Below are 13,447 nucleotides of genomic sequence, written 5' to 3'. Positions count from 1 at the left end.
CATTAATGACCAGCTCTCTAAGATAAAGCTGTAATCTGCAGCCTTACTAAATTTTATGGTGCAAAAACTCCCACCGTGGTCAGTTTCCAGTTGCCAATATGATGTCCCTGAGTGAGGCACTGGGAACTGAGGTTCACAGTCAGCCCCCCTAGTGCTCCTGAACCCCCTGCTTGAGAAACTCTTTCAAATTTATTTGTTCTTTTCCTGTAATAAGTTTCCCTCAAGTTGCAATTGCTTCCTGATTCTTTTAGCTGTTGTTTTCTGTCTGACCTCCCTTGTAAACTGTACCGTAAGATGTGGGCCGAGTCTGTTTTGCACATATATCTGTGGATCTTGTACAGATTGGCAAATCTGTTCCAGATTTGAATCAGGTTTCCTTCCTCTTTCCTTTTCTTGTAACACCAGTTTCTGCAGGAAGGAATTCATAAGAAAGACTTTGGCCCTCGGCTCAGTACACGGAGTACTGAATGGGAGGTTTTATATGGAGCCCATTTACTGCAGCTGGTGGATTTCATAGAAAAACCTTCTGCAGGAGTTTACTTCATCTGGTCCCACTTAGGTGATGAAAGCTGTTGCCACTGGTGATGCTGGAGGCATTTTAAACATCATAGAGCTGTCCCACATAAAGCTCTACCTGACAGAACATGGGAGGGACTTTTTCTGAGCTGTACATTAATTAGTAAAGAGCCTGGATTCATTGCAGGCCATCAGTCCTGCACTTCCGCAAACACACTGTCTGGTTTATATAGAGCAGCACCTTCTCTGATGAATTCAAAATGATATCTTTATGGACCTTTTTTATATAGTAGATATCCAAATGTTCCTGCAAGTGAAATAATGCAAGCTCTTTGGATAATTGGAGGTGCCGATGACATTCCACAGATATTTATTGAGCATCTCCCGTGTGCCAGGAACTATGCTAGAACTATGCTGGACACTGAGTTGGCCAGGAAAGACACTATTCCTCACCTCAAATGTCAAAGAAGTAATTACAAGCACAACGACTACTATAAAAAGAAAGGGCTATGAGGTTATACAGCAAAGAGATATAACCTAGTCTAGGGCTCAGGAAAGACTTCCTGTCTAGGATTCATGAGACCCATATCTGCCAGTAAGTGGCCATTTGTTCTGATGCATCATCTCCTACTTCTCAGGTTGCAAATCTCACTATCTCTACTATATGAAGTATGGCTGCTGATTATTAAATATTGCTAGGGATTTATGGTTCTCAGCAGGGAAGTTGCTCCAAGTGATAGTTGACTGGTGTACCCATATGGCAGCATCACTTTCTTTGGACTGTTAGCCCTTGAGGGAGAGATTGAGCCTTGCCAATCTCTGAATTCACTGTGCTCAGCAAAGTGTGCCTGGCAAACAGCTGGCATTCGATGGATGCATGTAGAATGAAGTAATGCAATCAAAAAGGCCACATTGCACATTGTAGAAAGGAATTAAGTCTGTCACTTGGTCCAAGGACAATTTTATAGGAAACCCTGCCTTTTTCCTAGAGTGAAGTGACATACTTCAGTGCCATGGCTCACTATGTCACATTATTTGGAACTGGAAAGGATGTTTTCTGGAAGTAGTAATAGTAGTATTAGTTGCTCAGTTGTATTTGACTCTTTGCAACCCCATGGGCTGTAGCCTGCCAGGCTCCTCTGTCCATGGAATTCTCCCGGCAAGAATACTGGAGTGGGTAGCCATTCCCTTCTCCAGGGGATCTTTCTGACCCAGGGATCTAACCTAGGTCTCTAGCAGTGTAGGTAGGTTCTTTACCATCTGAACCTCCAGGGACAGTTTCAAAATAGTAACAAGCCCTATCATGTACCATTTTTAAGAACTATGCAATGACTAACTCAGTTCCTCTTACAAATCTATAAAGTGAAGGGAAATCTATCATTGTTTGCATTTAACAGCTGGAGAATGGAAGCACAGAGAGGGTAAGTGAACAGCCCAAGTTTACAGAGTCACTAATGGGCAGAAACAGGAATTGAGTCTAGGTTTCTGTCAATAGAAGTTAAGCTCCTAACCACTGCATTTTGTCATTTTTTGTGGAGAATACAGACTATCATGCTTTACTGTGTCTCATCTCTAATGCTGTTCCTCACGTCCTATATTTATGTTGGGTTCTTTCTTTCCTTTGAGATTATATGAAGGAATTACTGATTTCTGTACCTCAAACCTTTTTCTGCTAGTGCCCGTAACCCAGGAGTTCACTGTCTGAACATATTTCTGGAATAACACCATGTGGACAGGAACTCTGCCTGGTACACATTCATTTATTATTTCAAAACGAGGTTTTTCATTTTCACATGGCAATCTCATAAAAAAAGACGCATTGTTGCAAATAACTTTGTATGCATGCCTGCACAGGAGGGAGAAAAGAAAACTATAAGCAAAAGGCAAAGCATTGGTAAAGAGTAAAGTGATTTTGCACTGGGTGAAGTTTTCAAATGTATTACTTCCAAGATCCCTGTCAGCTCTTGAAGTCTATACACACTATGCCCATAAATAGGGAAAAAAGTACCTTTGATGGCTACTACTCTGAGTTTCTTTTACGTTGCTGTCCTCAACTCCTTTGTTTTGCTCTGTATCTTCTGAAGCTGCAACTTTTAAAAACCAGAGTAGCTTTTCATAATTCACCTGAAAATTAAATATCAAAGAGAATATCCTCATTTAATTTACACTTAGGGGAAAGAAGATACCTGCTGAGATAAAATGTCAGTTCAGTTCAGTTGCTCAGTTGTGTCCGACTCTTTGTGACCCCATGAATCACAGTACGCCAGGCCTCCCTGTCCATCACCAACTCCTGGAGTTCACCCAAACTCATGTGCATCAAGTCGGTTATGCCTTCCAGCCATCTCATCCTCTGTTATCTCCTTCTCCTCCTACCCTCAATCCCTCCCAGCATCAGGGTCTTTTCCAATGAGTCAACTCTTGGCATTAGGTGGCCAAAGTATTGGAGTTTCAGCTTTAGCATCAGTCCTTCCAATGAACACCCAGGACTGATCTCCTTTAGGATGGACTGATTGGATCTCCTTGCAGTCCAAGGGACTCTCAAGAGTCTTCTCCAACACCACAGTTCAAAAGCATCAATTCTTCGGTGCTCAGCTTTCTTCACAGTCCAACTCTCACATCCATACATGACCACTGGAAAAACCATAGCCTTGACTAGATGGACCTTTGTTGAGATAAAATGTATTTGGAAAAATTTTTAGCATTGAAAAATTTAAAAACATTTTAAAATATATTATAGTAATTACTAGTGCTTTTTTTTTTTTTTTTGTCCAACAATTCCTTTTATTTTCCCTTCTGGACATGTGGTAAAATGATACTTGCTGGTTGTTTCATGGTTGAGTAGGGTCATGATCAGTTCTGGCCAATGAGTGAGAGCATAAGTGACCTGCACTACTTCTGGGCTGAGGATTAAACTGCTGACATGAACCCCACCCCCCACCCAAATATCTCTTTATCCCCTCTGCTATCATATCCACTAATACTCCAGAGTGGATGCTTCACCAGCCTGGATTTGGAGCTAAGATGATGATGGTACTGAGAAGAGCCTAGGCAGGACTCATTATGAAAAATAAGCTTTCATTCTTTTAAGCCACTGAGACTTTGGGGCTCTTTGTTACAACAGCATGACCTAGCCTCTACCTTCTCTCTCTCTCACAAGTCTCATATATTTATTATATATATTATATACTTATATTGAGATATATTCAAAAGATAAAGTCAGATTACTTGGGGGCAAGGCTTTATTTACCTAAGTGAAAAACTTAAGACTTTCTTTTTCTTTTACATAGGAAAAGACTAAAAGAATGTCATCCATTTCCATTGCTTGACTGGATGATTATTCTAGGGACTCTGATGGGCAGACAACTCCAGCATAGTGGAGGTGGGTAGCAGTGGGGAAGGGAAGCCAGATAAGGTCCTGACAGAAACTAGGACTCAGGCGGGAGAATCGACTTGAATTAAAGATTCATAAAGGTTGCACTAATAGATTGACATTGTATTGCTAAATACTTTTCATAAATATAAAATTAATTCTATTTTTGCAGGTTAGGAGTGGGCAAGAGATAGAACCTACTAAATGTTAAACATGAGGCCAGGTCATTTGCATTTATTATATTACTAAATCTTCACGTTAGCCTTATGAAATTGGTTTTGGCCTGATTTTCCATCAACACATGCTCATTTATGATTTTTCCATTGCTATTATTTCTTCCTATTTTAGGATATTGTCTTCTCACTCCCAGAATTCTGTTACACTTGGACTATGCTGTGTATTCACTTACAGTGTGAACTTAGGAAGTGCAATGCTCAGAAAAAGAACCCTGGCCTTATCTTTGGGGAACCTTTATATCTGCCCTGGGTCTGCCATTAATTCTCTGAGTGTCCTGAGGAAATTCCTTGATCCTCTGGGTTTCAGTTTCCTAATTAGTAAAATGATGGTGATGAGCCATATTTCAAAGATGCCTCCTATCTCTAAATCTCTAGGAACTGTCATGATACATCTTTATCAAGTTCTCCATTCTAACCTCAGAGCTTATAGACCAATCAGCTTGTAAACAGACCTGTTATCTTGAATCTCTAACTATTCCAATGGTGTTAAGAGCAGACAATGAAATCTGGGACAGGGAACCTTTTAAAGAGAAATTAAACAGGGCTAACCCCGCTGGTGGTACATGGTGGTACTGTCTTGGATGCTAGGCTTCAGCATTATGTGAACCAAGAACTTCCAGATGTCCAAGCTGGGTTTAGAAAAGGAAGAGGAACTAGAGATCAAATTGCTAAAATTCACTGGATTATACAGAAAGCAAGGGAATTTCAGAAAAAACATCTATCTCTGTTTCATCAACTATGCTAAAGCCTTTAACTCTGTGGATCATGACAAACTGTGGAAAGCTCTTAGAGAGATGGGAATACCAGACCATCTTACCTGTCTCCTGAGAAACCTGTATGAGGGTCAAGAAGTTAGAACCCTGTATGGAACAACTGGTTCAAGATCAAGAAAGGAGTATGACAGGGCTGTCTGTTGTTACCCTGTTTGTTTAACCTATATGCTGAGCACATCATGAGAAATGCCAGACTGGATAAATTACAAGATGGAATCAAGATAGGCAGGAGAAACATCAACAATCTCAGATATGCAGATGATACCACTCTTATGGCAGAAAGTGAAGAGGAACTAAAGAGCCTCTTGATGAGGGTGAAGGAGAAGAGTGAAAGAGCTAGCTTAAGACTAAATATTAGGGGAAAAAACAAACAAACAAACTAAGATCATGGCATCCAGCCCCATTACTGCATGGCAAATAGAAGGGGAAAAAGTGGAAGTTGTGACAGATTTTCTCTTCTTGGGCTCCAAAATCACTGCAGAGAGTGACTGAAGCCATGAAATCAGAAGATGATTGCTTTCTGACAGGAAAGCAATGACACACCTAGACAGTGTGTTGAAAAGCAGAGACACTGCTCTGCCGACAAAGGTCCTTATAGTCAAGGCTATGGTCTTCCCAGTGGTCATGTGCAGTTGTGAGAGTTGGACCATAAAGAAGGCAGAATGCCAAAGAATTGATGCCTTTGAACTGTGGTGTTGAATTCCTGAAAGTCAAGGCAGCAAGGAGATCACACCAGTCGATCTTAAGGGAGTTCAACCCTGAATTTTCACTGGAAGGACTGATGTTGAAGCTGAAGCTCCAGTATCATGGTCATCTGATGTGAACAGATGACTCATTGGAAAAGTCCCTGATGCTGGGCAAGATTGAGGGCAGAAGGAGAAGAGGGCGTTAGAGGATGAGATGGCTGGACTGCATTACTGATGCAATGAAATGAACTTGGGCCAACTCCGGGAGATGGTGGGGGACAGGGAGGCCTAGTGTGCTGCAGTCCATGGGGTCACAAAGAGTCGGACATGACTGGGCAACTGAGCACCACCAACAACAAAGGACCTAAATCTATTTTCTATTTGGGTCTTATCTGACTAGAGATTTCTACATATGACTATAAATAGGCTTTGTAGCTTAGGGGTCAATGGCAAAGGTTATTTTCAAGAAAGAAACTTACCTTTTGATTCTATTACTCTGGTGGGTACAAGTCAAATAAACAAAGGGAACTCAATAAAGTAGCAAGATGGTCCTACCATTTCAGGAGAGCTCCCCCTAGAAAATCTCTGGCAAAGGATCTTGACTGTTGGCAACTGCAGAGGGACTTCAAGCCTTAAGAAGAGGTGGCTCAGCTGAGATTGGAGAAGAAATCCTGAAGAGACAGGATCCAATACCTTCAGCTCTTTCTGAAGTTTGTCTAATAAGCCAGAACTCAAAGGAAGAGACTTGAGTTCTCTTCTGACCAGGGCAAGAAGAAAAGTGTCTTCTTTTTTTGTTCCACTTGGTCTCTGGCCAATATCCTGAAACAACAACAACAACAAATTAACAGGGCTCTAAACCAAAGTGACTGAAGACCAACACAAGGAAGCAGAAGAGTACTTGAGTTGGTATTAGAGCCTCCACATTCAGGCCTTGTCCCGAATAGGAAGAATACTTACACTTGAAAGTAAGTATTCAATATGGATGTATTCATTAGTTTGTAACGTCTCAAGATCTTTTCCTTCAGGTGAAGAAAAGAAGCAAATCATTTCAGAGTACATGCTCTGATAGAAGGTTCTTTAAGGTATATCATTTGTCTTTTACAAAATATATATTTTTTATTATATGAGATTTTAGAATGATAAATCTTAAAGACCGGGATCTGGGAGGAGGAAGAGGGAAGGAAGATGTGATGGTCATGCGGAACATTTGAGGTTTGCCTGTGGGCTCCCAGGGAAGTTTCCTGGAAAGCTGATGAGACATATCGGGTGTGGTATCCACCAGTCTATCTTAGACCATCTTATTATCTGTTCCACATCAAAATACACAGTTGACAAATAATATCCCTTCATCTACAATAGAAAACAGCTCAACAGCTCCCACCTTGGGTTGGTCAGAGCTGCTCCTTGCCATCTGTTCTAAGGACCAGTCTCTAAAGTTTCTCCTGGGGAGGCCATGGATATAGGACAGGGACTGGTCTCCAGTTGGTTGAGAGATGCAGTAGACATTTGCCTGGTTGGAAACCTTAAAGAAGCAAAGATAAATGGATCAGAAGGGATGGGGAAGAGAAAGAGGGAAAAAAATGGAAAATATGAGTGAGCCAACTAATTCTTAAAACATGGTCCCATTCCAAAAGACTTCAAGCCCCGAGGTCATTGAGTCATTTAATCCCCCAAGAAGAGAGCTTATCTCAACATTAATTTCAGCATTATGCAGTTAACACAAGTTTGATAAATAAATGGGCAATTAGACATGTTTTCTTTTGTGCCTGATAAAAGGTGTTTGTGACAAAGAAAAAGTAAGCCTGTAAACACATCTTTCATATGCAAACCAATCAACCTAAATCTATGTCTCTAACCACCTCCCTTATCTAACTCACATACCAACTCAGTATTTCCCCTGTCCCAAATGAACCTAGGTCCACATATCAGACTGGGGATAGCCCCTCTACCCAAAGCCCACTCACTGGAGTTGTTCAAGCCAGCCAGTTCTAATCTGCTAACCCTGCCCGCATTACCTTTCCCATGGAAACCCCAATAAAGGCCGTGGCCTGTGCTTTTCCCTTATTCTTCTGCCTCCTGATCTTGGTGCTTCCACATGCGGCCCTGCACAGTGTGGCATACCCGCTTCCCCTGGGAAATCTAAGTCACAAGTTCTTTCAAAGGCAGTTGTCTCTTTATCTGTCACCTCACCATACCTGATTCAAAGGAAATCCTGGGTACAAATTTAACCACATGGCCATATTTAATATCAGGTCATTGAAAGGAGGCATTATGAGAGGGATTCACTAAAAACTGAATGTCCATACTCATTTGATAGTTTATACTGAATAACCTATCAGTATAAATAGCAACCTGAAGGGTTTATAGTCATTAAACATTTTAAAGAAAAATCAAAGTCTCTCTAGAGTGAGCTGAGTGAGCAGGAGTGGCAGAGTTCTAGAACAGGCAGTTGTGGAGGAAAAGCAAGACAAAACAAGCAAAATGGCTTTGAAAGGAACGTACTACCAATCAACTGTGATAATTATTAAAATTAAAGCACTAACACTTTCATTCTCATGCTGCCAGATGCAAAAAGCACACTTTAATTTTATTTTTGAAACTGTGCTACTGAGTTTGCCGCTAGTCACAGATTCTTTTTTATTTTCTGAGAGAAAGCAGAGCTGATACTTCTGAGAAACAGTGTAAACAGCATATATGTATTTTTAAAAATGTATAAGGAGAGAATTTAAGAGACAAAAGATCCTAGGGCTGGCAGTGAGAAGAGCCAGGCTCTGTCTGTGAGATCTTGAAACATCATTTAAGCTCTCTGGGTCTCTTATTATTCATTTGTGAAATGAGAGTTTGTATTTGCTGATTTATAAGATATCTTACTATTGCTTCTCTTAACATTTTCAGCTTTACTTACCTCTTCCTAGGGTTATCTTTGAGTTTACCTGTAATTTAGAACAGAGTTTCACACTTGCCAGTCCTTAACCCACGTTTACTTTTCTTTTAGAGCAAATTCAGCCGGTCCAGACTGCCTGCTACATCCCAGACAGGAAAGCTTATTTTCATCTATATGTGAAGAACAGGAATCTAGAAGGAGCTCTGATTGGTTTACTTCTTTCACTGTGGCAGGATTCCACTTACCACTTAGTCAAGGTGGTAATGAGTGTCTCTGTACCAGGCAGCCATGGCTGCCATCTGGCCAGCCAGGATCCTACACTCGGCAGACAGAACCAATTAGTCAGGCCCCACACTTCCCACGAGGTCTTGCTGTGTTTGATGGGTGGGTGTTAGCCCTGCTGAGCCTCCCATAAGAAACCCCTTGAATCCTGGGAGGGGAGGGACAAATTGTCTCCCTCTGGCACTGCAGAGCTAGTAAAGAATCCAGACCGTGGAGGTCCAAGAACAACTTACCTAGTGAACACTCTGCCTGTCACAGTGGCTAATGCAGACCCTGTATCCCAGATGGGTAGAGAGAGGGTCAAACAAACTTTCATTTATAAAAGAAAAACTAGAAATGACTTAAACGCCCATCAATAGGGATTAAATGAGACATGTTATATCCATATAAACGAATGAATATAGTTTGGGGATTAAGGCCCTAGAATCTGGACCTCAACTGTGGCTCTGCCACTTCTCAGCCTTATGACCTGGGCAAAGCACTTGATGTCTTTGTTTTTCAGTTCCTTCTTCTATGATCTGAAGATAATAGAAGTTCCTACCTCACTGAGTGCTTGGGAGTAGTAGGTTAGTTAATATATATAAACAGCTTAGAATAGTGCCTCTGGGTGTGAGTCACTCAGCCGTGTCCGACTCTTTGTGACCCCATGGACCGGAGCCCACTCCTCTGTCCATGGAATTCTCCAAGCAAGAATACTGGAGTGGGTTGCCATTCCCTTCTCCAGGGGATCTTCCCGACCCAGGAATTGAACTGGGATCTTCTGTACCGAGGGCAGACTCCTTACTGTCTGAGCCGCCAGGGAAGCTAGAATAGTGCCTGGCATGTAGCAAATTCTAAGTGTTAGTTCTGAGTATGACTCTCACAGGGACATTAAACATAATGCTTAGGATGAATTTTTTGAAGCTGTGGGAGAATTCTGGATATGAAGTGAATAGACCAGGATGACAAAGAACATATATGTGATGATTCGTATTTGGTATCTATGCATGAAAAAAAGATGAGAAAGAAATAAACTATTATTTTTCTTTGCATTTTATTTTTTCTTATTTATATTCTTCCATTTTCCAAAATTTCTACATGAGTATATAATATGGTACAGTTAGAAGGATCAATAAAAATTTTAGGAGAAAAATGAGAAGTCCCCAGTGTTTGAGACCTTGCAGAACATGGTCTGAGGTCTGAGGTCCATTGGTGAACTGGTAGCCACTCCATATTGTAATTTTTGCAGAGTTCTAATGAATAAAAGATCACAAATCCACAGGCTTTTATATTCTCATGACTGAAAACTAGTGAGCATCTGAGTGATTTAGAAAGGGCTATTAAAATTATAAACTAAAGATAGTTATGTTAGAGTTTACTGCAGACTCTAATTCAGTATTCTACTAAAATATCCGACTGTCACTTCATTCTTGGCGGTGCTACAAAACTCCTCCTCTATATATTTGTTTAATTGCAATTTCAGCAATTTTTTGAAATGGTACTTTGTTACCAATGAATCATTAGTTGGTCTTAATTGGGTCCAATTTTCTATTGCTGCTACTCTTGCTTTTTAATTACAAATTAATAATCATTTAGATTCAGCATTATCAAGTTAATCTGTTGTGGATTGTTTGGTTGATTCTTAGCAGAGGGCAGTGATAATGTATTAATATTTCTATGAAGATAGTTTAGGGCTGATAATTCTTTGATATCTAGACATGATTTCATTGGGTTTTGAAAATAAATTATCTTTTCCTATAACATTAAAGCAGACAAACCCTCCTCCTCCAACACACCCCAAATTTGCACAAGTGATGATGCATCACTGTATAACGATCATTTAGTCACAGAGTAGGTTGACCAATTCAGTTAGCGGTCAGTGAAGATGCAATATACAGAATGATCTCAAAATTCATTTTCAGATTTAAAAAATGATTTTGATTCTATTTGATGCAAAATGTATTAATTACCATTAGAACAAGCATGTGTTGATGTGAGTGTATGTTTCCAACCCAACTGAATTTCCTAGCCAATTACCAAGGAAAGTTTAAGAATTTGTTACTCACTTTGCCATCCAGAAATCTACAACTGAGTGCTCCTGTTAGGAGCTTCCCGTTGTCCTCTGGTTTCTGGTTGTTCTCTTGGTGCTTGCTCTCTTTCACATCATCTGGGTCGTGATTGATTTGATGATCTGTGGGATCAGTCAGAGCTGGTGGGTCTCCACCGATGGGCTTTGCATCACCAGTCACTGATTTCTGGAGCACTGTTTGAGTTTCTGCCTTCAAGTTCTGGTTCTCCTTGCTGCAAAGAAACAAGTTTTGTGCTTTGTTACTCAGGGCACACTCCACCTGCACTAAGCTGGCATAAGAAAAGGCAGGTGTTAGTCTGGTGGTGGGAATATTGGTAATTTAGCATGACGGAATGAAGAAGTAAACATTATTATTTGTCTAGGGATCATTTACCATAGAGAAACCATGTTATTTTCTCAGGCTTTACCTTCCTTATAATCTATCCATCTGCTCTAAAATCCTTACTGTAAGAAATGGCAGTTTCAAAGATGAACCCTAAAGGTTATTACTTATCTTTCTTCCTTAAAAGTCTAACAGGTATTTTCAGTGTTTACAACTAGAAAAAGAAGAAAGTCAAGGCATTTTGCCAGCTCCAGTTCTGCTCTGTGTCTCCCCTTAATTGTCTCACCAGAAGGCTTCTTTTTCTCTCAGTAGTCCTCCATTTAATTTTAATATTAAATAGAGGGGGAAAAATTGTAGGAATGGCTCAAAGAAATTTATATAAAAACAAAAATCTACAAATTATGCAACTTTGTTTAGTAACTAAAAGACATAAGTCACAATTACATGGTATTGTTTTAAATATAGAAAACTTCTTCGGAAATAAAGAATACAAATGCTCATGGTCACATAAATAAATAGAATTCTTACAGTGGGTGACTGGACTAAATATATTAAAGAGTCAGGAAGCTAAAATTTTTGACCTAGTAAATCAATTTTTAAGAATTCATATTAAGTAAAAAATGTGGAAAAAGAAAAATTTTAAACTATTTATTAATAGGTGGATGTGTTGAGTGTTTCATTCTATGTTCGTTTGAGATAATGTATGGTGCTATTAAAATAGTTACAAATAATTTTAATGAAAAAATATCTTGTTATACAAATAAATGAAAAAGATAATTATCTCAACTATATAAACTCATATATAAATACATGTGTCTTTGTGTGAGAGTGCATAATATATGTAGAAGGAAATATGTCAGAAGTAAACAGTAAGAACCTCCTAACAGAAGCCAGGATATTACATTATACTACAGGCAGTGTACTGTTGTTAGTCATTCAGTCATGTTCAACTCTTTGTGACCCAGACTATAGCCCACCAGGCTCCTCGGTCCATGGAGTTCTCCAGGCAAGAACACTGGAATAGGTAGTCATTCCCTTCTCCAGGGGATTTTCTTGACCCAGGGGTTGAACCAGCATCTCCTGCATTGGAAGGTGGATTCTTTACCACTGAGCTACTTGGGAAGCCCACATTATACTATATTATATACTATACTATATACCATATTATACTATATAATAAAACTATTATTCTAAATTTCTAACATGAAGAAATATTATTTTATTATCAATAAAAATAATTTAAAAAAATAGCTATGCATTATGCCTAGAAGGTTGTATAAATTTTAGCTGTTATTATTGATGCAGTGGAAAGGACCCATGTTAAAGTGTGTCATGTAATCTGAGCATAAAACAATGGCTACAACACTTGTTGATTTGAATAAGGCCAAGATTGACATATGTATATTTTTTACATTAATTCTCTTAAGTCATGGCAGCATGAGAAGCAAAGAAGGCTTAGGAAAGAGCTGAGAGGAACACCTACATTTACAGAGCGAAGAGCCCTAAAAGGAGACTTGGAAGAAATTCTAAGTAAGGTAGAAGAAAAACCAGAAGAGTGTGGTCTTAGCAATAAAGTGAAGAGAATGTTGCCAGAGAGATGGCATAATCAACACCTCACATGCTGTTGAGAAAAGTGAGTTCTGAAAAGTGTCCATTGAGTTAAGCCAAAAGGACGTCATCAGGAAACCTGACATGAGGAATTTCCCTGAGGTAATAGAGGTAGACGCTAGACTGAAGGGGGTTGACAAAAGAGGAGGGATCAGAAACCAAAGGTAGGAAGTATAAAGACCTCTGTGAAGAATTTTGGCTTCAGGAGAGGAGAGAAATGGGGTGACTGGAGTACAATGTTGGTTTCAGATAGGGCTTTGTTATCGTCATATTTATCTTCAAAATATACAAATAGCTCATACAACTCGACAAAAAAAATAAATAAGCCAATCAAAAAATGGGTAGAAGACCTTAATAGACATTCCTCCAAAGAAGACATATGATAGTCAATAGGCACATGAAAAGGTGCTCAACATTGCTCTTTATTAGAGAAATGCAAATCAAAACTACAAGGAGATACCACCTCACACCCATGAGAATGGTCATCATTAAATAAATCTCAAATAACAAATGCTGGAGAGGGTGTGTAGAAAAAGGAAACCTCTTATGCTGCTTGTGGGGATGCAAACTGGTACAGTCACTATGGAAAACATTGTAGAGGCTTCCTAAAAAACTAAAAATAGAGTTACCGTATGACCGAGCAATTCTACTCCCAGGCATGTACCTGGAGAGAACTGTAATTTAAGAATATACATGCACACC

General features: G+C 39.6%; 1 protein-coding gene across 4 annotated transcripts in view; it reads right to left on the bottom strand.

Moving 5' to 3' along the window:
• The window catches only part of C3H1orf87 (chromosome 3 C1orf87 homolog), an 83,223-nt gene that overhangs the window by 49,330 nt on the left and 20,446 nt on the right, over positions 1-13,447 (bottom strand). For 3 of the 4 annotated variants that reach the window (XM_019957357.2, XM_019957358.2, XM_019957359.2), the window contains exons 3-6: positions 10,793-11,027; positions 6,963-7,103; positions 6,137-6,400; positions 2,525-2,640 (exon numbers count right to left, since the gene is read on the bottom strand). In XM_019957357.2, the coding sequence (XP_019812916.2) occupies positions 2,525-2,640; positions 6,137-6,400; positions 6,963-7,103; positions 10,793-11,027 (756 nt within the window). The remainder of the gene's footprint in view (positions 1-2,524; positions 2,641-6,136; positions 6,401-6,962; positions 7,104-10,792; positions 11,028-13,447) is intronic. The other variant, XM_070786447.1, reaches the window with a different exon arrangement.

This window comes from Bos indicus, chromosome 3, assembly GCF_029378745.1.
Source record: "Bos indicus isolate NIAB-ARS_2022 breed Sahiwal x Tharparkar chromosome 3, NIAB-ARS_B.indTharparkar_mat_pri_1.0, whole genome shotgun sequence".
Taxonomy (NCBI): domain Eukaryota; kingdom Metazoa; phylum Chordata; class Mammalia; order Artiodactyla; family Bovidae; genus Bos; species Bos indicus.
Note: the sequence above shows the minus strand (reverse complement) of the source record. Positions and strands in the feature narration are given on the sequence as shown.